The following is a 24,556-nucleotide window of genomic DNA, read 5'->3' on the forward strand; positions in this document are numbered from 1 at the left end:
CAGTAATAAGATATAAAGAGATAATGAAACCTATTTAGATGGAAGTTGCTTCTGTTATCAGTATAGCTACTGACTATATTTGTCATTCAATCCATTGAGCTGTTCTTAGCTTGTTTGAATCATTAGAAACTTGATGAATTCCAGTAGTAACTAAATATCACTACTTTGAAAAATAGGGCTTATTATTTGGAATAACTGGAATCTAGACTTTATTACCAAAATGAAGAAATACAGCTGCCTATACATAACTGGCCATATGAAACACTGGAAAGATTATCTATCTATCTATCTATCTATCTATCTATCTATCTATCTATCTATCTATCTATCTATCTATCTATCTATCATTATAGTTTCAACATTCATTTCTAGTTTGTTGCTATGAAGGCATAAAAGATAATGGAGAACAAAACCATGAAGGCAAACCTACCGTAAATTTTATTTCAGGAAGCAATATTTATTTATTAGAGAGTGCTTGCACTTAAAGCGGTATATAAGTCTCATAAATAAATAAATTCTCATTCTTAAGAAGAAAGCAATGCAAAATAAAGTATTTGTTTCTTTGAATAAAAAAAGAAGTCAAACAACTGATGATCACTTTCCCTCCAAAGGAAAATCAAAACTCTACTTTAAGCCCTGTCTGTGAATTTACCTTGGATGTTTAATATAATAACTATTTGCACAGCTATAACTGAGGGAACAGAAAGATCAAATATTTTATTTTAGAAATACATCAGAGTTGACAGAGCTTATGTGTTAACAAGAAAACATATTAAAAGTTTTGTTTTATAATTACTAATTAAAGCAATAATAATAAACAAAAAACAGAGACTTCCAGTTTGCCATCGTGGTGCCACGGACGCTGGAAGACGAGCTCCATCTTTCGTATCTGGTTTCATCCCGCTGGGGGATCCTGGAAAGGGTCAAAAATTGCCCTGTAGGGGTGATGAGCACGGAGGGGACCCCCACTTGATTGCAGGAGGGCGGCGGCCCTTCTGTTGGATCCAGGGAAGCCTTCCAAAGTGGCGGGGGAAAGACTGGCCTTAGCAATATGGCTTATCACTAAGCTGCTAACAGCCAAAGTCAAAATCACCACCAAGCACCTTTAAAGCATTGCGGATGAAACTGGGTGAGATCTGATCTTCTCTTTAAGACTTAAGTATTTTTTCCTGCAAAAGCTGCCCAAAGTATATTTCCCCCTGTGAGGAGAGAGGGAAGTGAATTTCTACCCGACCCTCTAAGAACTACCCAGGGGAAACAGAGCAACTATAAGAAAATTTTTAATCTAATTGGATGTATATGCTTTTGAAACTTGGGGATTAAAAGTGTTCCTACTCTTACTGGAGATGTTTGTTTTTATCTAAAAAAAAAAAAAGAAATAAGACTTGAAAACTATCATAAAAACATTGGACTTAAAAACTTTAAATAGCATTGGTGACATCTTGTGGCAAAGTATGTATTGCAACTTGTTATTGCATAAAAGAGACTTGGCTTGAAGCCCAGACTCCAGAAAAAAAACTTCTCTGACCTTGACAGCTATCACCTGTGAAAAACTCAGCTGCAAAGAAGGAGCTTTTGGGCAGCATATCTGGCCTGTTTGAACTATGAATGTAAATTTTTACTGACTTTCAGAGCTATACATGGGGAATTGCTTTCCTATTTCTTTACATGAGAAGCATATGTTATCACATGAGATGATGGAATACCCTGGACTATAAACTCTTACTTGACAAACACTTTCTACTATAAAGACTACCTATAACATGTGAAATAGATGTTCCATATCTAGCTATCAAAAACAAAAAACTATTCTTAATGTTTGATTCTGAAGTCTTCGACTTAAGATACTATCAAGAGAATATGGATGAAGATCAGGAAAAAATCCTTTCCATGTTGAAATCAATACATGAAAGCATTCTTTCAGCTTGTGACAAAATAAGATGCAACATAAAGGAACAAGATGCCAGCTTAAATATACAAACCCAGATCTTGACTACAACCAAAGAACTAACAATGCAAAAAATAACAGGAGAAGTGAAACAACTAAATATTAAGACAGAGGACTCAATTGACCAACAGATCCAGCCAATGGAAAAATCAGAAAAGAGAGTGACAACACTGAAAATGAAAAAGACTTTTTACAAAAATCAGAAGAAATTTGAGGAAAAGGAAGAACAGATTGAATGGAAGATAAACCTATCAGGACAATTGTGGGAAATTGGAGTAATAGGGAGGCGATCTAATGAATACAAATGGGCTAGTTCTTCCAAAAAAACTGCAACCAACTGGTCTTTCTTATTCCAAAATAATATATATAATAATAAAGGGAGAACTATTTGATGATCAAAAGCATTGACATGGACGGTTAGTTGGCAAAGGAAGAAAGCCAGAGTAAGGCTGAAGAAAATAAGGGTTTTGATTTATTAGAGGGTATTTCATATTACTAATTAGAGGGTTGAATATGGTGGAAAATAGATAATTTTTAGAAAATAAAGTAACATTATAATTTAATATGTATGATGTGTAACAATACTAATAGACTTTGGTATGAAAAGGGAAAAAGGGAGAAGTTGAGATAAGGGAAATTTTGGTCACCTAATATAAAATATTTGGAAATCAGTTGAAAATAAGAATTCTGTTTGCCCAATATGAGATAATAGATATTACCAGAAAAAGAGAGAGAGTATTTGAGCTTTTAAAAATTAGATCTAAACCAAAAAAATATGTATATTACTGATTTATTGGTTAACCCAGACAATACATATAATGGTTTTGCTCTATTAGAGCAGACATGTCAAACTTGCGACGTCACATGACATTGCGCAATGTATTGGGACTATTTTGCCGGCAATGTGGTGGGCCCAGCTTCTGCGTGATGCATCCAGCCTGCGGGCTGGCAGTTTGACATCCCTGTATTAGAGGGTATACTGTATTATTAATTAGATGATTTAATATAGTAGAAACTTTCAGAAAACAGAACGAGACTATATTCAAATAGATAAGATGTGCATTTAGAATATTAGATTTTGTTATGAAAAGGGAAAAAGGAAAAAGTTGAGATAAAGGAAACTTTATCTTGGAAATTATAAGTATCATTTGAATATTGACGGGAAATTAAAGCTTGGTAAGAAAGTAATAACAGGACATTGATTGTATATAAGGATTGAATGCAAACACAATTAAAATATGTATAAGCTAAAAATTATTGATAAATGTAACAAAGATGTTTTTACTTAGTTGATAACAATAAGAACTGTATTAGCCTAATATAAGATAGCCTAAGATAATAGATATTAAGGGAAAAAGAGAGGAAATATCTGATGTTGTAACTTGAGATTTATACTAAAGATTTATGTATGTTATTGAACTATTGATTAACCCAGTCACCACGTTGCTTTTTAAGTACTTAATTGTAAAATTAGAAAACTAATAAAATATTATTAAAAAAACAATAAACAAAAACAGTAAGAATTATTAAGACTGAATTATTCGGAAAAGATCTCCATTTTTAACACTAAAGAAGCAAAAGCAAAAGCAAACCATATAAAATTTCAAAAATAAAAAACTGCAATTGCTGAACTATCAAAGCATTTTTAAAAGCCCTTAATTTCTCTCTCAGGTGCTATAAATCTTTAAAACAAGCAGATGTAATAATAACAGGAAGTAAAGAAAACAGAAAATAATGCAAGGAAATTTAGAAAATCCTTTTCACTTACTCTCAAGTTAAGGCAGGGGTGTCAAACTACCGGTCTGCGGGCCGGTTGCATCATGCGGAGGCCGTGCCCACCCCAGCTCCAGCAATGGGAAAAAGGTCATGATATGTCGCAACATGTCACGTGACATGGCAAGTTTGACACCCGTGAGTTAAGGGATCCCCTTAGGTTATTTTAAAATATTTACAGCATTACATAAAGGGACTGATACCATGACTGAATTGATGAAATATAAAATAAGAAAAGTCTTGTAAATCATTTAGAAAAGTCTTGCAAATCATTGTTTTCAAGAAACATTTAAAATAGTACTGTAGAGTGTTCTTTTTAAAGGTTCAGATCCTGAACACTCTGGGAAATTTCAATTCTAATTAGTTTATTTGTTTTATCTACAGTAATTGGTTTATTTGTTAAAACATTAATGACAACTTTAAAAAATATAACAGTTTTTGAGATATATTTTTCTCCCTTTTCTACATTTTGCTGATTATGATGTGGAAAAGAGGGTAAAAGCAAGTAAAGATATTAAGCCACTCAGATAATTCTTCCATGTAAGCAATTTCACATTTAGTCACCATTCATGCCCCCTCCCTTTTCCCCAAGCAATAATTTTAACCTACCTGTTACTTGACAGCTTTTTCCACCCATGGGCAATTAGCATGCAGAATCCCATGCTGGGAACATATAACACTCGTTCTGCTACTACGAAGCCAACAGGGAAAAAAAGGTTTGATGCTGGGATGAATGGCAAAATTATTAAACAAAGAGCCTAAAAGAGCAAAAGAAAAAACATACACAAACACTAGCTAGTAACCCAAAGCAGAAAAATACTTAAGCATTATATACACCTACAGCATATATGTCTGTGAAAGAGACACTGATTTAATTTTACATTTATATCCCTATTTTCTTTTCCTCTAGAGTTCTGATGGAATTGGTAACTTGTTATTCTATGGCACTTATGAAATCTAGATTTATCTTGTGTTCCTTCAAAGTATGTCTACAAAGCATGTCTTTAAAACTACTTCTTAAAAGCTATATAAACTCTATTACTTTATAAATCATATACAGATAGTTGACAGTTCATTTAGTGAAAAAAATGACTTATGACAATTTTTCACACTTATGACCATTGCAGCATCCTTATAGTCACATGATCAAAATTAGATGCTTGGCAATTGGTTTGTATTTATGACGGTTGCAGTGTCCTGGGGTCACATGATCAGCTTTTGCAACCTAATGCTGATGCTGACTGTGTGTGTGTGTGTGTGTGTGTGTGTGTGTATGTATTTATGTGTGTGTGTGTGTGTGTGTATATATATATATATATATATATATATATATATATCTGTGTATGAATATATAGCCCATATATATGTGTGTATGTATATATAGCCCTTTTTATGTAGCAAATAACATTACTTGGGCTCCACTATAACTGTGATCAAGATAAAGCATAAAATTATCCCAAGGACTCCCCTTTCTATTTAATTGTATTTGTTTTCTTGGATTATTGCTAGAACAGCAATAGTTGTTAGAAAGTAATCAAGCGACTTCCAGCATTTTTGCTCCTGAAAGTTTTCATTTCATTCATAAATCAAGCATTGGATGGGGGTGGGGTGGAGGGGAGAGTCCTTTAATCCAGAATCTATCCAACACTGTTAACTGCGTTGTTTTAACCTTGCAAAAGAGCCCTGCTGTCAATAAAGCCCATATATATTACAAGAGCCTCATAAGCACAGAGGAGCAAAATCTGCAGATACAAAGTTACACTGTGAAATAGAGGCTCCAAGAAATACTTTTAAAAATTCAGCAAAGAAATAGAATATGCAACCCATTCTTGATACATCCAACGTTCCTCACAATTTTAACTACCGATAAACAATGTACCAGCTTGATGAAGGCCGACAACATTTTCCTGAGTGCTGAACTACCGCAACTCAAAGTGTTGTAACAATCAAGGACAAAAAACAATGTAGGGATGCAGTGAGAACAATAATTAACTCCATACAGAGAAAATTATGTACAATAATTAATTCCATACCTACAAAAAATAATTATTGAAATGTACCCAGTGCTAGTATAGCACAATACAACATGCAACAGAACTTAGCTAATTCAATCAAAAGTGGTGATAAATAGGATCACTATTTTCATATATGCAGCAAAATTGACTTGGGAATATTTCTATCATACTGAACTGGGACTGAATTGTAGCTGCTGAGAAAGAAAAAATCAAGTCTAAAGAAAATGTGCTGAATGAAGAATAATCTAATTCAGTGTATATTTAAACCTGTCTGTCTATTAGCAAGTAATACAAGAGGAGCTCCACCTGTGGAAAGAGTGAGAGCCAAAATACTACAGGTCTCATCACTACCCTAGGCCACTGTATCTGGGCTGTGTGTTTGAGATGGAGGATCCCCCCAGGTAAGGGAATCGGGAAGCTGGGGTTAGGGAGTTAGACAGGATCATGCCTTTGCATCCTCTCTTAGCCCATTACTCCTGCTGCTCCCTGTGATTTACAGAGAGTTGAGGGAGTTGAAAGAGGGTCAGAAAACACCTACAGGAGCACTTGAAGAAACCAAAAGCGAGCTTGACCAAACACAAACTAAGGTCACTATTAAGATTTATCTCATGATTGCAGGAGCAGAGAAGTGTAGGATAAAATCGCTTGGATTCATTCCCAATTGAATACCAAGCATGGTGCAAGTCCTATGGAGATGCCCGGAGAATGGACTTACCCAGTTATCTGGGAAGGGTTTGATTCTGTAGGACCTGAGAAAATGGATGGGATCATCTGGAATGTAAATGCCATCACCTATACATTAATTCCATACCCCTACTGGCTGGTAAGACTGCCCAGGAAATAGATGGTGAATTCATCCATGTTGGCAGGAGTGTTCCTGGATCTTTTTAAAGATTCTCTTCAAGAAGCCATGTTACTATACAATTATGGACAATTTTTGTCCAATCTTCAACCTCCCCTTTTTAGGGAAGATGGTTGAGAAGACAGTAGTCTTACAGAGGAAATGTATTGTCTGGATTCTCTTCAGTTAAGTTTCAGGCTCAGTTATGGGACTGAACTGGTAGTGGTTACACTCATAAGATGATCTCTGGTGGGAGCAGAATGGAGGTTGTGCATCCATCCTTACTCATTTTGACCTCTTGGTGAATTCTGATACCATTGACCATGCTATCTTTTTAGGCTGATTTAGTGAGTTGGGGATGGGTGGCACAGTTATGTGCTGGTTCACCTCCCTTCCTCCAAAGTCGGTCCCGATCAGTCTTGACAAACAGCCCCATAATGTCACTTACCATTAATACAGTCTTGGAGGAATCCCCAGGATACCAGAGACTGAAGACTACCAAAGTGCCCAAAAAACAGAAGAAGGTGACAGTGGCAATATTTCGTACATCTAGAATGGATTCTACCAATGGGATGGTGCCCATTGTCCAGTCACAACACAATTCAGAAGGATTTAAAAGCAGCCAAGCATTTACTGGAAGGAGGTAACTGAAAGTCAGCTGCCTCACAGGAGATGGACTTACAGCAGCTGGGTTATCAAACCTAGAAAGAGAAAGTTGAGGTGAGATGCAGCCATATGACATGGCACATAACAGGAGACATGTTAAATTTCTGGACTAGATCCAGGATCAAGTGAAAAAAGTATTCTGTGAAATGGATGATCTAAAGAGAGAGGTTGGAGAGAAAATTTTGATATTTTTTTTCCAATTCCCTCCTCCTTCCTCTATAATAATGCTGAAGGCAGAAGGCTCATTCAAAACAGTGTGCAAAATGGGACAGTAGAAATGGTGAAAATTGTGGCACAAACCTATCTGGACTCATATGCTCTTTGCCAAGGGAAGGAGTCCTTCCATTCATGAAGGGTCAAGCCTTAGTTAGAATTCTTGCAAAGCTGCCTTGACCTTTCATTAAACCAAGGAAAACAATAATTTATGCATTTCTGTAATTTAACAGATACAAGCTGAGGTCCAAAACAAACAAATTAACCAGTTAATATGTTTAAACTGGGTTAGACAACTTCTTAAAAGGTGGTGCAAGCAGAACCTTACTGGGTTCATGATTCATGTATCATGTACAAGCCCTGAACAAATTGGGAGGTCAGGATGCCCAGCAGATGGCTTTGCTGCTACAGACATAATTAACTGCTGGGATCACTAAGGAACTTCTATTGCATATACTCTGGACTGCAAAGTGCTATCCTGTAGTCATGCTTGTAATATTTTATGAGAAATATGTTAAAAAGCTCTCTTTTCTGCCAAGCCTTGTTTACAGAAATGTTTCTGCTTTTTGTTTCTGCTTTTTCTCCTCACTCCTTCTTACTGTAAACGGTTTTTACATTTATTGCTTTACTGTATAGTTTATATGTTATAAACTGCTTTGAGATGCTTTTATGTAGTAAATAGTATAAATTGTATTAAATAAAACCACCACATTAGTGGACTATAGGGTATATTTAAGTCCACTCAAAAATTATGCAAATAAATACTCAGGATAGGGATAGCAATTAACTCAAAAGCCAGCAACTGCTTGGCTGAAAGCCAGCAAGTGCAGAGCAAAGAATCCATTAAAATATGGAAAAGGGACCAAGGTATAAACTGTTAAGAATATAAGAAAGAAGAATAGTTAGGTTGACAGAGAAGCCTCAATTGTTTAATACAATTTCAGTCTATTCTGCAGTAGACATTCTTATCTAACTACAGCACGTCAAAGGTCTGAGAACCTCTGCTTCAAACCTGCCATCCAAATTAAGCTGTGAATAGTTGACATCTGAAGATCTACAACTGAATCCTGGATCAGAAACATGACAGAAGAGGGCTGCATGCATGCACCCTATCTTTTGCAGATGAGCAAACCTGAGACTAGCAATGTATACTTTACCCAATTTCAATCCCTATACTTACAAGGTAATCCCTGAGTAGGCTTTTGAGTTTGTTGAAACAATAAACAAAACAAAAGAGCAAAGAATGGTTAATGCATAAGTAAGATAAAATATATATCCTGAGTGTGAAGGAGTAGAAATACTTATTCAAACAGAATATTTATCTACTTTTCCCCAAGTTCCTTCTCTATTACAAATAGTGGAATTTACCTTGTAAACACCGGTAACTGGGATTGAATAATTTGGACTCTGATCACAACAAGTAGTAGGGTACTGAACATCAGAACTATCAGTTTCAATAGCATTTGAAGCATACAGTAGGGAATGCTGCCTTTGCCTTGAAGAATTTGTAACACTGTATACCAAAGAACTGGCAAAGTATACTGGACAGGGAAATAAGAACATAAACAATATTCAAATGAATCTTCTGACACCATGTATCACACAAGCAAACTTCTTCAATATGATGCAAGCCAAGTGTGCAGGTCTACAACACCCCAAATTCCCAAACAAGGTAGCAGTAATTCTGGGGACTTCATTCAACGGAAACTCACCAAATGGAAAAAAGAACCTTCAAACAGGATTCAAAAGCCTTTCTGCCCCCTTTATTTCAAAGGAAAATCTTTAAACAAACTTTTTTCATGATTAATGTGACCAAATGTATTTAAATTTTATTCACTGATCATACTGAGTTCTGTCATACATCAAAATATTTTTCAATTCAATAAGCTATTAATGTTATATTAACTGCCAATACATTTAACATAAATCCAATGTTTAGTGCATTTCAAGTACCCGTTAACACAACAATGGCTGTTATGCATACTAGGATGCTTAGGTCAAGCCATACTCTTCACATATCTTGTCTCGTAGGAAATAATTCATGTCAGCTCCTAGATTTAGAACAGCCCTAAAAAGTGGGTTATTATATTATGACTAATTGTACCAGAGCCTCCTCTGAGGTTTGCTTGTTCTGTACTGATCCATTTCTTTTTCACTGGCTTGGTTATCATGGAATGGCCTCCATCTTAAAAAAATATTATTTATAGGGTTGATGTTGTCAGAAGCCTCTTCAATGTTTCTTTTCAGGGCTCTGCCATTCTAGTGAGGGGGAGGTTTTTCTCTGCTGGGAGGGGGGCTTGTGACTGTACTTTCTCTACTTTGTTCTTCCTCAACTTTGATGTATCTTTTTGGGTGTGAAAAGGGGAATGGAATGTGCCAGGGGCCAGGAGCCATCTGCCTTATCTCCAGTCTGCTGCGAGATCCAGTGAAGCGCCTGGGAACCATCCCTTATCAGCTCCAGTTCCCATAACAACTTTGTACCTGTGGATTGGCTGGATGCGAACTGGACAGTTGGGCTCTGGGATGGGGTTTTGTGAAATGAAAGTTTTAATGTAGCAATTCGCACGGGAAAACTTTAGATCTTGCTTTGCTCTCTTGCTATCACTATCTCTCAATAATTTTGAAACAATGCCTATTTCAAGAGTTCTGCTTTCTTGGGAGGAATAATCGAGGCAGGATCTTACATTAAGCAAGATCTGCAAAAAGGACAAGCCAGAGAGGCAACTACCCTACTGTGAGGACCTTGCATCATGTCCCTCCATGGCAGTGAACAAGACAAGACCGAGTGCCGGAGAGAGTCCGCTGCAAAGACCCACCAAAAGAAAGCTCCTCCGAATGGATGGAAGAAATGGTAAATGAAGAAAGCTCCACGAAGCCAAGATGGTCAGTTGGAGTAGGGAAGAGAGAAGAGTGGAAAGATAAAGCTCAGCGAGTAACATTCACCTGAGGCAGGTGGAAGAAGGGCTGGAAGTGGGAGATGGAGCTGCTTTCCAATGATAGGGACAAATCCGAAGGAGAGCAGGAGTCGATTAATCAGATCTTGAAACAAGCCATGCAACACATGGTGAAAGCCTTTCAGGACCTAAAGTCAAAATCCAAATGACACAGGAGCAAAAGGAAGGATCAACTGGAAGAAACCAAATGTGGGAGGAGTCGGGAGCGACCAAAGCCACGGCGGGGGCAACTGGATCTATGGAAATGGTGGCAGCCACCCCAGTGGCATAGCAGCCTGTAGCTCCCGGAGGGAGGAATGCTCCACCAGCCCCTAGAGGGAGAGTCCTACCGGACGAATAAAAACTGGTACCCCTAGGGGTGATATTTGATGGAGACCCCCAGCAATTGGGCTTCTTCCTGGCTCACGCATTCATCTACATGCAAGTGTATGAGAGAACCCTCCCCAGTAGAAAGCCAGAGTCAGGGTCATCACCCTAGCCCTGGAAGGAACTGCAGCCCGATGGATGGTTACCCTGCACAAAGTGCAACATGCCAGAGCTCTGAAACTTTAACCACTTCATGACCGCACTGAGACAGAGTGGCTGATCAGAAGGCACGGGATCGAATCAAGACTGTGAGGCAGGGACATCAACCGATAGCTGAGCTCACAGAGGAGTTCCAAGACCTGGCATGCCACCTTAACTGGCCTTAAGACATCTTAATCAGCTGTTTCCAGGATGGGCTGAATGATGATCTGTACAATGCATGCATGGGTAGGGATGCCCCGTTCCATTACATGACTGGTGCTTCCTGGCCGAAGAGGTAGAGATCGACCAGCACAACCCGTACCGCTCTGGGAAAATGTGAAATGGCCCCGCAGGAGAAACAGCAAAAAACCTTGGCTGTGCCCTCTGGCTTGACAACCTGCTTCAAGTGTGGCAAAGAGGGTCATCATGCTATGGAATGCCGCAGCAAAACTCTGTTCAAAAGAGGTGATCGGCAATCTGGAGAAAAGCTGACTAAGACCAGCTAACGTTAGAAGACATGGCCTTGAGAAGCGCGGAGGTTGTAGAGTTCCGTCCCACCCCAAAATCAGGGGGCGGAACTCCGACTCCACCAGAAGATGAACCCAGGATGCCAGAAAGTGACTATAATGACTCGTTGGTAAGTAACCGATCACATTGATGACTATGCCCATAGAACTATTAATTCCGGGCAGAGAAGGAAAAGTAACTTTGACTGGAGAGAGGGACGATTGAAATTCCCCAGAGAAAAAAAAACCTTACCAAGCAAACGAATCCACTTGGGAAGGGAACAGATCAGGGAGATAGAAGCCATTTGAGTCGCAAGGCCATGCAAACCATACCCAGGAGCTACCGGGATCTGGCTGAGATTTTCAGTGAAAGGGGTTTGGACGAACTGGCCCCCCACAGGCCCACAGACTGTGCTATTGAGATCATTCTTGGGGCAAAGTTACTAAAACCAAAGCTATATTTGATGACACTCAGGGAATTGAGCAAACTATGTAGGTTCATCGACAAAAACCTGGCCCGTGGATTAATACAGCCAGCCAGACCCCGGGTGGCTGCACTGGTGTTGTTCAGAGAGAAGAAAGAAGGGTCTCTTTGTCTCTGTGTTGACTATAGAGGTCTGAATGCTGTATGTGTAGGAAATGTGTACCCTCTGCCTCTCATGAAAAATATACTATCCCACCTATTGAAAGGAAACATATTTTCTAAATTGGACCTGCGGGAGGCGTATTATAGAGTTAGGATCAAGGAAGGGGACAAACGGAGAACCGCTTTCAACTTCCCCCTCAGTTGTTTTCAATTTAGAGTGCTCCCTTTTGGTCTGTTAGGGGTCTCAGCCATATTTATGCAGCTGATCAATGAGATGCTCCATGAGCATCTGTATAAGAGAGTTTTGGTGTACCTGGTGATATATTAATTTACACCAAAATGAAGACGGAACATGTGAAGTTGGTTCGAGTGATTCTAAATAAACTCCATGTGGCTAAAATCTATATGAAATTGTCAAAGTGTGAATTCTATAAGGAGAAAATCAATTACCTAGGCTACAGGATTTCGCACAATGGGATGGAAAAGGACCCAGAAAAAGCATCTGCTGTCTTAGATTGGGTGGCTCCCCACACTAGAAAGCAACTACAAAGCTTCCTGGGCGTAGCCATCTCCTGAAGAAGACTATGGAATGTCAAATGGTATTTGAAAAATTAAAAAGATTTTTCTTGGCAGAGCCAATTCTGAAGCACCCAGACCCAGAAAAGGCATTCATAATTCAGCGGTGTTACTCCAAGAGAATGAAAAGGGAAAACTGCAGCCCTGTGCTTACACCTCCAAAGAGTTACCAGAGACTGAATAACATTGGCCAGTTTGGGAGAAGGAAGCTTATGCAGTACGCTGGGTCCTCCTGACCTGGAGATACTTTCTGGAAGGACACAAGATTCCTTTCCAAGTATGGACTGATCACAAAAATTTTGAAGCTCTAAAGACACCTAGGAAGTTGTCCCCCAAACAAGCGTGGTGGGCCCAACACTTCCACTGGTTCAATTTTACTCTCCATTACTTGCCTGGGGGGGGGGGAAGAAAAGAATTACTTAGCTGATGCCCTATCTAGAATGCCGCAATAATAACAGCACCAAAGCAGAAGTAGTCAAACCTCTATTACCAACCCAGCAATTGGCAGCACCAGTCGTTACAAGATCACAGAAGAGAACCCTCACCCAACTGAATGGCGCTGCCTCAATAGTGTTCAAGCAGGCTCTAGAGACAGAGGAATGGTTCTTAGAGCACAAGAATCTCTGCTCAATGCAGGATGGACTGGCGTGGATGGGAGGAAAACTGTATGTCCTAGCTATGCAAAGACTAAAAACTACGCAGGCCTCCCATGACTCAAAACTGCCAGGACACTTTGGGTTTGTGAAAACCTTTCATCTAGTAAAGAGGTAGTTCTGGTGGCCATCATTGAAAAAGGACATTGGAAGTTATGTAGCCAGCTGCCCCATCTGCACTGCAGCGAAACAGAGGGAAGGACAAATGCCTGGCTTTTTACAGCTGGTGGTGAGCCCTTTTTACAGCTGGTGGTGATCTGAGAGAGATCTTCATGGACTTTATTGTGGAACTTCCAGACAGTGCAAGGGAAACAGTTATTTGGGTTGTGACTAATTTATTCTCAGAGCAGGTCCATTTCATCTCATGCCAGAAGATCCCAACCACCAGAACCTTAGCTAAAATGTTCCTCCAACATACCTACCGATTACATGGAGCTGCCCAATGCATAATTTCAGACAGAGGTGTCCAATTTACTTCCAAGTTCTGGAAGGCCTTTTTGGACCTTTTGGGCACAGAACAAGACTTGAGTTCTAGTCATCATCCTCAAATGAATGAGAGGACAGAATGACAAAACTCAGTTCTAGAACAATATCTTAGTTGTTTCATCAACTATCAACAGGACAATTGGACCGATCTCCCACCATTTGCTTAAGTGGCATATAACAATGCTATCCATTCTAGTACTGGATACACTCCCTTTCAAGTAGCTACAGGGCAGATGTTTAAACCAATGCTGGAACTGTCTACTAATGAACCCACCATGCCTTCCCTTAAGGAATGGATGAAGCAGCTACAAAACACATGGCCAATAGTAAGGAAAGCTTTGGATGAAGCTAGGGATGGCTACAAAACTCAAGCAGATTAAAAAAAAGAATAGACCCCTAACCTTTCCACATTGGGGACAGGATTTACCTATCCACTAGGTCCCTGCAGTCACTTCAACCTTCAAAGAAGCCAGGTCCTAGTTTGTAGGGCCCTTTCCCATCAAACGTATTATAAACCCTGCCACTGTAGAGTTAGAACTCCCCAAACCCTTAAGACAAATCCACCCTGTGTTCCATTGTAATTTACTAATACCAGAGATAACTTCGCTTTTAAGGTCAAAAGTTCCTCCTGCACCACAACTTATTATGATTGAGGGGGAGCAACATTTTGAAATCAAAGAGATCCTACATTCCCATACACACTGTGGGGCTGTCTAATATCTGGTGGCTTGGAAAGACCTTCCAGCCTCCCAAAATGAGTGGGTACATAACATATTAGAGCCCCTAGATTACTCAAAGATTTCAATGCTCATTACCCAGATAAACCTGATTAACCTATTGTTCTCTTTTTCCTGCCTAAATGATTTTTGTTTCTACAGATGAACTTCTCTTTCTTTTAAGGGAGGCAATATGTCAGAATCCCCTTCAATGTTTCTTTTCGGGGCTCTGCAATTCTAGTGGGAGGGAGGATGTTTTTCTCTGCTGGGAGGGAAGCTTGTGGCTGTACTTCCTCTACTTTGTTCTTCCTCAACTTTGATGTATCTCTTTGCATGTGAAAAGGGACATGGAATGTGCCAGGGGCCATCTGCCTTATCTCCAGTCCATTGTGAGATCTGGTGAGGCGCCTGGGAACCGTCCCTTATCAGCTCTGGTTCCCATAACAACTTCGCACCTATGGATTGGCTGGACATAAACTGTGAAATAAAAGTTTTAATGTAGCAATTCATCGGGAAAACTTTAGATCTTGCTTTGCTCTCTTGGTATTGCTATCTTTCAATAAAAGTTCCTTTTGAAACAATGTGTTTCAAAAGTTCTGCTTTCTTGGGATGAAAAGTTGAGGCAGGACCTTACAGATGTAGTTATACCAGGAGTAATGGGGTACAGGGGAAATAATTTTAATAGATAAGAACTGGGAGGTCTCTATATTACTTTGTTAGTAATTCAATAATAGGAACAGAGTTTTCATTTTGTACTTTTAGCTTTGGACAAAACCTATTGGCACATGAGATGTCATTGGTATCTTGCATTTGCACATGCTTTGGGACTCAAGTGAGGTATGATCTAGTCTAATGTTTCAAACTTGACAATTTTAAGATGTGTGGATTTCAACTCCTAGAATTCCCCACCCAGCACGTTGACTTGGAACTCTGAGGGTTGAAGTCCACACATCTTGAAGTTGACAAGTTTAAAAAACCCTGATCTAGTCAGTCTGGAATACATTCAAGTGTCCTCCTTTAGCACAAGAGCTCCCAGATAATCTTTATGGTACTATTCTGCAATATAAATGTTGGGACTAAATTATTCATCTAGATATATTTATTAAACCTAATAAGTGCTCCTGTGAATGGAGTGTGGTATCACCAACTTGAATAAACACATCTAAAGGGAATCATTCAAATTCCATAGCCAAGTGTCTCCAAGTGACAAATTTTAATTTCAGATTTGAAATTGAATCAAATAAATTCCTTACCCCTTGAGCAATAAATACTTCATAGACACAGCATATCCCCACCACTGTTACTCCTTGTTCCTTACATAATGTAGCAACAGCCACCAAAAAAACTGTTGCTGCAATAGGAGTCCATACTGCAATGTAAAATACAAAAAAAGTTAGTCTTCATGAAACTGGGAAAAGCAACATTGCAATTCAAATGTCAGCCTGCAAATATTTTCTCACTCTCTGAATACTGAATGTACATTGTCTTGCCAGATGGTTTGTTGAAGCCTGACCACATTTTATAGCTATTTAGGAATAGAACTACCATCTTATACTGTAACAGTCATTTGTAGATGCCATGCCAAGGTATAGCTCTCTAATCTGGTGCCTTCCAGAGGCCTTGCCACAACTTCCAAAATCCTTATCACCTTTGCTCTCATTTCTTTAAATTAGGCTTAGGTGACCTTTTACAGATGTGGGCTTTCCTTAAAAATATTTTTTATTGTGAGACATGTAGTGGCAGAGTTGCAGTAAGGAGTGATTGATTCCAGTGCTAAGGGTATGATTAGACATATCTCTCTCTGGCACCTCATATGCTTTCATTTTAATATATGCTTCACTCTTATCCATAAAACATGAGAAAAGGAAGGGATAGATCTGAACTGACTTGTTACACAGTGATTTGAAATCACACAAACCACTGCAGCTTCCCAGTCCTACATTGAGGGTGGGGTGGGGAGGATGAATTATTGAGCACTCATTGTTTGCTTTACCTATTGTGTTTTCTGGCCCTCTGGATCTGGTATAGGACAGAAAAGCAGCTAGAAAAAAGATTGAAGAGAGAAGCTCTGCTCTGCCCACCACACCAGTTACCTAAATAAAAGATATAGCAATAGAAATAATTTAAACAAAATGAGATAAAGTATTAAAGTAATGGATAATTTATATATGTATGTATGTATGTATGTATGTATGTATGTATGTATGTATGTATATGTATATGTATATATGTATATGTATATATGTATATATATACGTGTGTGTGTATATATATATGTATGTATGTATGTATGTATGTATGTATGTATGTATGTATGTATGTATGTATATATATATATATATATATATATATATATATATATATATATATATATACTTGTATTGGAGTTCTGACCTTCCATTGTTTTGAAGTATGCAAGGAGAGAATTAGACTGCCATCATGTGGCTAAACAAGGAAGTGTCCATATTCTAAATTAGCATAAATAAAACAAAGACACTGTGGTTAAGCCCAACTCCTGTTGACTTACATTAACACATCCAGTTGCCCTTGCCTTTTTCCAGGGTGCTTTTCCAACTCTCAGCCCTCATCCCCAGATTAATCAGGGCTGACTTATCCCAAAGGAGATTTTTCACAAGGCAACTGGACTTTCTTGTTTTTCTTTGATGACAATTCATTTCTCATCCAAGAAGCTTCTTCAACTCTGACTGAATGGTGGGAAATGGAAGGATTTATACTTCTTGCAGACAGCTGGTCATTTGCATTCTTTTAGAGAGTCATTGAGGCTACCTGGAGGTATATCTGTGTTGTCTGGGTCATCTGAGTAATGCAAATGGGTGTACAGCCTTCTTGGAACTGTTGAAAGGACTGTGTTGTTAGACTGGAGATAGATATTGTCAGATCCCTCGCCCTCTGTTGAGAGAGGGCTGTTCAGTTTTGATATAGATGGCCTTTTTGACCCCTCTTTCAAACCAGTGGTCCTCTCTGTCCAAAATGTGGACTTAACTGTCTTCAAAAGAGTGCCCTTTGTCTTTTAAATCCAGATGGACTGCTGAATCTTGCCCTGATGGGTTTGTTCTCCTATGTTGTGCCATATGTTTATGAAGTTGTTGTTTTGTTCCCCAAATGTATACAACTGCACATAGCTGACTCCAGGATTTATATTTATCAAATGTCTGCAAGGAATATAAACCATTCCCCACCATCCAGTCAGAGCTGAAGAAGCTTCTTGGATGAGAAGCGAAACTTCTTCAAGACAAACAAGAAAGTCCAATTGCCTCGTGAAAAAGCACCTTTGGGATAACTATGACCTGGATGACTGAGACTCTCCATAGAAAGGGCTGATTTGCTTGGCTTTAACTTGCAGAACTTAGGAAGAAAACAAGTTGCCATATCAGAGATGTTTTATTTTTAGTCAGAAATGAATCTTGAGGAAAAATGTGCATTATCCCAAACAAATGTGACTTAGAATAAACTTTTCTTTCTTTCTTTCTTTCTTTCTTTCTTTCTTTCTTTCTTTCTTTCTTTCTTTTCTTTTTCTTCCTTCCTTCCTTCCTTCCTTCCCTCTCTCTCTCTCTCTCTCTCTCTCTCTCTCTCTCTTTCTTTTTTTTTCTTTCTTTGACATAATTGGATAGGTGGGAAAGAGAAAATAGAGTAGGAAGTGACTGGCTCATTCAGAGACCAATAATGAAGGAAAGTGTTGATTGTTTGGTCAATATGTACTTAGAAAATGGCAGTTTACTCCCTAAAGCGCACTTCAAATGCATTAACACAACCATGTGGTACCACACCTGGAAGTAAAGGATAGGTTTTCTATGACTATTTAAGAACTCTCCAGAGTTTGAACTACCAAGATTTTTAAATTTACTTACGGCTTCAGTATGTATGGGATGTACTGCAAATAGTAAAGATGCAACCAAACTGCTTTTGCTGTCTAAAAAAAGCTTACAGACTTTGAGGAAGATGATGCAAACAATTGCATGGAAGATGATATTCAGGAAGTGGTAAGAAATAGCATTTAATTCACTGAACAGATAGTTTAAACGAAATGTGAAGACGGTGAACGGTCGATACGACTTGTGACTTCTCTCCTAAAAGACAAGCAAAAGAAATAAACAACATCACATAGATAAAAAGGAATGAAAGCTATTGGTAAAATGGAAAATTCTAAAAAAATTTTTAGAAGCCTAAACAAATAGTATATAAGTCTTGTTTGTTAAAATATGTGATAGGGGGTTTAGGGTAAAATATGGATAGGTACAATCACATATTTTAACAAACAAGCTACTGTTCGGATCATAATAAGTAAATCTCATACTCAATCATTTTTAAAATATGCTTAACTATAGCTATATTACTAAAAATTAATAAACAAATAAATTCATCTATTTAAATAAACATGAATAACAAAATCTCAACAAGTCGTAACTATCAACATTAACAAATAAAAATCACTAAATCACTAAAAATAAAAATGTTGTCAACCTATTACCGTATATGCCGGCGTATAAGCCGACTTCCGCAAGCGCTAAAATCGGCACCAAAGACGGGGGTCGTCTTATACGCCGAGTCGTCTTGTATGCCGGCATATAAGGTAATTAAAACTCGGTTAAAAATCAATCATCTATTCTAAAATATTAAGTCCTTTTCAGATTCTAACGTGTCTCTAACCATTGATAAAATTTTTCGCAAGTTATAAAATAAACAGTCATCTTTTTTTTTCATCTCCAATGTTAATCTATCCATTTCTGTACATTCTAAGATTTTAGTAATTGTAGCCTGGTCAGATGGTAGATTCTCATTTTTCCAAAATTGGGCAAATACTATCCTTGCAGCTATTAAAACATGCAGTATCAAATAATAATTTTCTTTACCATAATTAGGTCTTAATATTCCTAACAAAAACAATTCCGGTTTAAATTCTATCTGCATTTTCATCATCTTTTCCAACCATCTATGAATCTTAGACCAGTATTTCTTAGCATTAGGGCATATCCACCAGGCATGGTAATAAGTGCCTGGCTATTGTTTACATTTCCAACAAGTATCCAAAACATTTTTAAACATTTTCGCTAAGTGAACTGGTGCCATATGCCATCTGTAAAACATCATATATAAATTTTCTTTATATGCTACCGCTTTTCTAAGCTTAATATTTTTATCCCAAAGTTTTTGCCAGTCTTCCAAATCTATAGAGTATCCAAAGTTCTTTGCCCATACTATCATTGTTTCTTTCACTTGTTCTTCTTCCATCTTCCAATTTAAAAGAAATTTATAGTTTCTTAATCAAATTCTCATCTGTTTTTAACAAAATTTTGTCTAATGGAATCTGTTCTTTATAAAATCCTGTTGATTTTATCTTTTTTGTATCTTGTTTGAATTTGCAGATAGGACCACCATGTCAAGTCAATACCTTGTTGGTGAAGAGTTTGCCCATCCTTAAGTTTTCCCTCTTTGTCCAAAATATCTTTATAACTAACCAGTTTATCATAGTTAATCAGGTTTGGATAAGCAAATGCTTCCATTGTTGAAAGCCACTCAGGTATTTTCATATATATTTTATGTTTAATTTTCTCCCATTCTGAAAGTAATACATTTCTTATCGCATGATTTTGAAAATATTTATGTGCTTTAGTTTTCTCATACCATATAAAAGCATGCCAACCTAGTTGAAGATCATGTCCCTCTAAATAAAGCAATCTTTTTTTTCTCAATAAGTCTTTAATATCTTTATGATCAAGATTTGTATCCTGGTCATCCTATATGCTGTAAAATAAAATTAATAGAAAATAAAATATCTATTTTTTGTAAAATATCACTGAAGGCTGAAACGAAAATTTTGAAGTGCAAAGTAGGTCTATGCATTGGTTCAATACTTTATAAAAATGCTTTAAGTGTCTTGTAGATACTATTACCTCAGACATGGGTGTTCCCCAGAAGTCATTCAAAAAAAGATTTTTAATTGGAGCTGAAGGATGCAAATCTTTATTGTCCAAAATGGCAGAAACATCATCAAAAACAAAGCCACAAAATAGACTGTTCCAGTAGCAAGCAGCCACTACTCCAAATATTAGTGCAAATTCCTTTGGGCTAACATAAGCCATCTTCTCCAGAACACAAACAAACTATCTGTAAAACAAATTTTTAAACATCTGCTTCCATCAACATAAATATACACAGTGAAGATTACCTGAAAAACAGAAGATTACTGCTTATCTATATAAGTAAATAAAACTCTTTTCACAAAAAATGGACAAGTTTTAGCATAACAGCTGTAGCTTTATATCCTAGCAATACTGCTTGCTAGTTTCACTAGCTTGCACACAGATTTCAAAAAGTGCTAACATCTGGTATTTTGCTAATTATGGTTTTGGAAAAAATAGTTCAAAAACTTGGGCTGGTTCATAACTGCTTAGAAGAGAATCGTCTATTCCAACAATATGTTCAGTAATGCTTTGGGAGAAAAAAGAAGGAAAGCTACTACCTTATACAAGCCTACACACTGAGCTTCACTTCTAAAGAGATATGCATGTGTTTGTGTTGTTAGTCTCAGGAATTATAATATGCTAATTCCTTCTCTTCCAATGATAAGAAAAGGAAGTTTTGACTTCAAAAGAAATAGTATGTTATCCTTAGGGACCAAATCACCTATTCTGAACTGAGTTACCTTTCTTTGAACTGAGATATCTTTCCCAAAAATACTAATTTCCTCCTTTAAGAGTTAATCCTCTTAAAATTAACTGTTTACCAGATTGCTGGCCACAGGTATGGGCACACAAATACATACAACACACTTCCTATATATTGGAATAAATAGCAAGGGGGAAAAGAGCATCAGGTGATTATAGATAAAAAATTTAAATCAGATATATTACTTATTGATCAGAAAGTAACATATAGACTTCCGGTTCCGGTACGCGGCGACGCCGGTCACGTCTGGAGACTTGTCTCCAGTCTGGCTGGGTTTTCTGCATCGGTAGACCCCTTAGGGGGTCGAAAGTCACCCTGCAGGGGCGACCACCAAGAAGGAGGCTTGCTGGTGACTTCGGGAGAGCGGCAGCTTCTCCTGTGGCTCCAGCTATTTCCTTAGGGCTGATGGAGCAATGATCATCCTGCAAGATGGCTGATTATCCTGCTGTACCAGCCGAAGTCACAATTACAGCTAAGCGTAATTAGACAACCGCGGAGGTTTCGGGTGAGACCCTTTTTGACCCTCTCTTTTCCTTATTTTGGATTTTTTTACTACCTGTAAAAACTTGGTTGGAATTATTTCCCCGTTTGGAAAAAGCAGCTTCTGAGAACAAAGAATCTTTAAAGACTACATTTTATTTTTATTTATTCTGGGATACAGAAAAAAAAAACACGCTTTTTCAAATTGTATTAGTAGTTAATATTGGAAGATTATTTCTTCCTCCACTCTTTCCTTTAAAAGATAAAAAAAGGGGGGAAAATGGTGTCTGGAAAAGTTTTTTTATCTACTGAGGACATCTAGTGATGAAAAATTAATATTGTGAAAGATATATTATGGTTTGGAGAAGATGGATTGATTATATTCAGAAGAAATATGAAGTTGAAAAGTATTATCTTGCTTTTGAGTAGATTTTAGATAATTATTAATAGTTTTAATTATATTATTATTTTTGACTTAATTTGTTAATATTTGTATTGAGAAGGAGTTAAAGTGTCTTATGGTTTTGATTGATAGTATAGATGGTTTATGTTAGTTGGATTACATTTGTTTATTAGTTTGTTTTACCCTGTAATCAGCTCTGGGAAGTGGGGGATGGGGAGATGGGGTGGGGGGTTTATATTGTAAGAAATTTATAAAACTTTTAATAAAAAAAATTAATATTGCAACTGTGGAATAGTATTTGGAAAGAAGGAGCTGACCTTCAAACTATTCCTGGAAAAGATAACCTGATGCAGCTGTGAGAACTGAGGGGGTGGACACTGTTTAATTACAGCCTTCATTAAATAAAAAAAAATAAAGAAAAGATTTTCTTTATCCACTTTTAAAATGAAGAAACTTCACTCTTACTTAAATTGCAAGCTTATATTGGAAAAGATTTACGAAGAGATATGTGCTATAAGGAAAGGGATTATTACAGAACGAAGAGTCAACTCTACCCCAAACTATCAAACTGACTTTCAGATTACATCTGTTTATTCTACAAACCAAAACCTACCGGAAGAGGAATCAAGGGAGATTAAAGAGGAATTTGCTACAACGAAAGAGATTACTACAGAACTAAGAAACATAAATTCCTTCTTAAATCCTAAAAGTGACTTTCTGACTAATCTGACTATTCTACAAACCAAGATACACTAAAAGATGACCTCATGGAGGATACAGAGGAACTTATTTCACCTTACAAGCATCTTATCTATATTTTTGAGGATCAGAAAAAGCAAAGACTGAGATTTGAACCTTTAAAGCACCAAGGCTTCAAGAATAAGAGAAACAGAGGTCCATTGCAGAGGATAGGAGGCTTATTACTGCCTCAAATGGCATCACAAGCAACAAAGAGAGACCCATCGGTTGGAAGGGAAGCGTTGGTGTGGAAACCTGCTTGGTAGAAAAAGAAGCCCAGAATAAGACTGAAAATAGAAACTTAAAATTATATATACTGGATTTAAAGCATTTTAGAATTATGGACTAAGGATTAAGCTCTTGTGTTAGAAATAAGAAAAATGGGTGATTATTAGAATACATATCTATATAAATAAAAATGTAAATGTTCGTTTGTTCAAAATCTTAAATCTCTGAAAGTTCTTCACCGATTGCTTTGAAATTTTGACACAATGTTGCATTTGAATACGCGCATGTTTTTATATACCTACTATTATATAGATGTCACACCTGTGACAGGTAAAAACATGCTTTTTTTGAAAAAGAGTGCCACAGAATGAGCCACAGCAACGCGTGGCCGGGTACAGCTAGTATTAAATAAAGTAAGAATGTATGTTTTGGAATAATAGGTTTATATGTATGAAAATTATTATATAATGAAATGAAGAAAACTGAAGAGGTGTTCTAGATCGGGATTGAACTAATAATGAATTGAATATTATTTTAATAAGATGATGTGTTTTATCTGATAATATGGATGTTATTAGGTCTGATAACTAATTGGATGAAATTAGAACTTTGTTTAATGGACTTAAATGATTTAAAGTTGAGATTATTGTGTTAGCCTAAGAAACTGATTGATGGATGGATTAGATATGTATAGGATAGATTAATATTTTATTTTAACTGGGAGATAGTAGTGGAAGGAGGAATAAATAAGATTTATGATGAAATTAAAGAATTAGGATAGATTTGGAAGCGATACCTGAATTGATAATGTACTTATTTAAAGTTAAATTTGATTATGGTCTTGTAATTGCATAAAGTTGTAAAACAGGTTTAGGATTAATAGAAATTTAAGTTAGAAATAGACTATTTTAAATATATAAGCTATTTGAGGAAAATAGAGAGGGAATAGTTGATGTATTGATTAAGTACATATGTTTTGTTTTTGGATTTTTTTGATTACCCCAACACCACGGTATGTCTCGAGCACTTTGTATTAAAATTAAAAAATCAATAAAAATTGTTTAAAAAAGAAAGAAAGTAACATATAGAATTTGCAACGGAAATGTATCTCCTTTGAAAACATTTTACAGGTAATCCCCGAGTTACGAGCATTCACTTAATGCTCATTTGAAGTTACGCAACAAGCACTCCCTAGTGTTTACGAGCAAGTCCCAAAATCACGAATATTGCAGCACCACAGCAGTCATTCGTCCTTACGAATGACTGGGCTCTGCAACATTCCCCCTATTCCCCCTCACTCCCTACAACTGCTTCTCCCTCCCTTCCTGCCACGCCAGATATACTCACCTTGCAAAATTTGTCTCCTCTCTGCCACAGTTTCTTTCCCTTTGAGGGAGAGTCGGCTTGGAAATGATTTTTGCAATGACAATGAAAGCTCCTGGATGCCGTAATATCACACGAGTTCAAACACAAACACATCATGGCTCCCAAAAGCTTCCATTCTCGGGGGGGGGTTTGTTTGTTTTGTTTGCATGCCTATGGGGCAAAGCATGGAATTGGAGTCAGCCAGATGCAGAACC

The 24,556-nt window shown here is 37.4% G+C and overlaps 1 protein-coding gene across 14 annotated transcripts in view; it reads right to left on the minus strand.

The window, feature by feature from the left end:
* The window catches only part of TMTC3 (transmembrane O-mannosyltransferase targeting cadherins 3), a 49,022-nt gene that overhangs the window by 10,665 nt on the left and 13,801 nt on the right, over positions 1-24,556 (minus strand). For 13 of the 14 annotated variants that reach the window (XM_039365188.1, XM_039365193.1, XM_039365185.1 and 10 more), the window contains 7 exons: positions 20,353-20,566; positions 18,310-18,528; positions 16,434-16,533; positions 15,694-15,809; positions 8,825-8,997; positions 7,026-7,278; positions 4,331-4,479 (listed from right to left, as the gene is read on the minus strand). In XM_039365188.1, coding sequence (XP_039221122.1) covers positions 4,331-4,479; positions 7,026-7,278; positions 8,825-8,997; positions 15,694-15,809; positions 16,434-16,533; positions 18,310-18,528; positions 20,353-20,541 — 1,199 coding nt within the window. In that variant the 5' untranslated portion in view covers positions 20,542-20,566. Of the gene's footprint in view, positions 1-4,330; positions 4,480-7,025; positions 7,279-8,824; positions 8,998-15,693; positions 15,810-16,433; positions 16,534-18,309; positions 18,529-20,352; positions 20,567-24,556 lie in introns of those variants that run through there. The other variant, XM_039365194.1, reaches the window with a different exon arrangement.

Source organism: Crotalus tigris, unplaced genomic scaffold (genome assembly GCF_016545835.1).
Source record: "Crotalus tigris isolate CLP2741 ecotype Arizona unplaced genomic scaffold, ASM1654583v1 scf7180000019971.1508617, whole genome shotgun sequence".
NCBI classification, from domain to species: domain Eukaryota; kingdom Metazoa; phylum Chordata; class Lepidosauria; order Squamata; family Viperidae; genus Crotalus; species Crotalus tigris.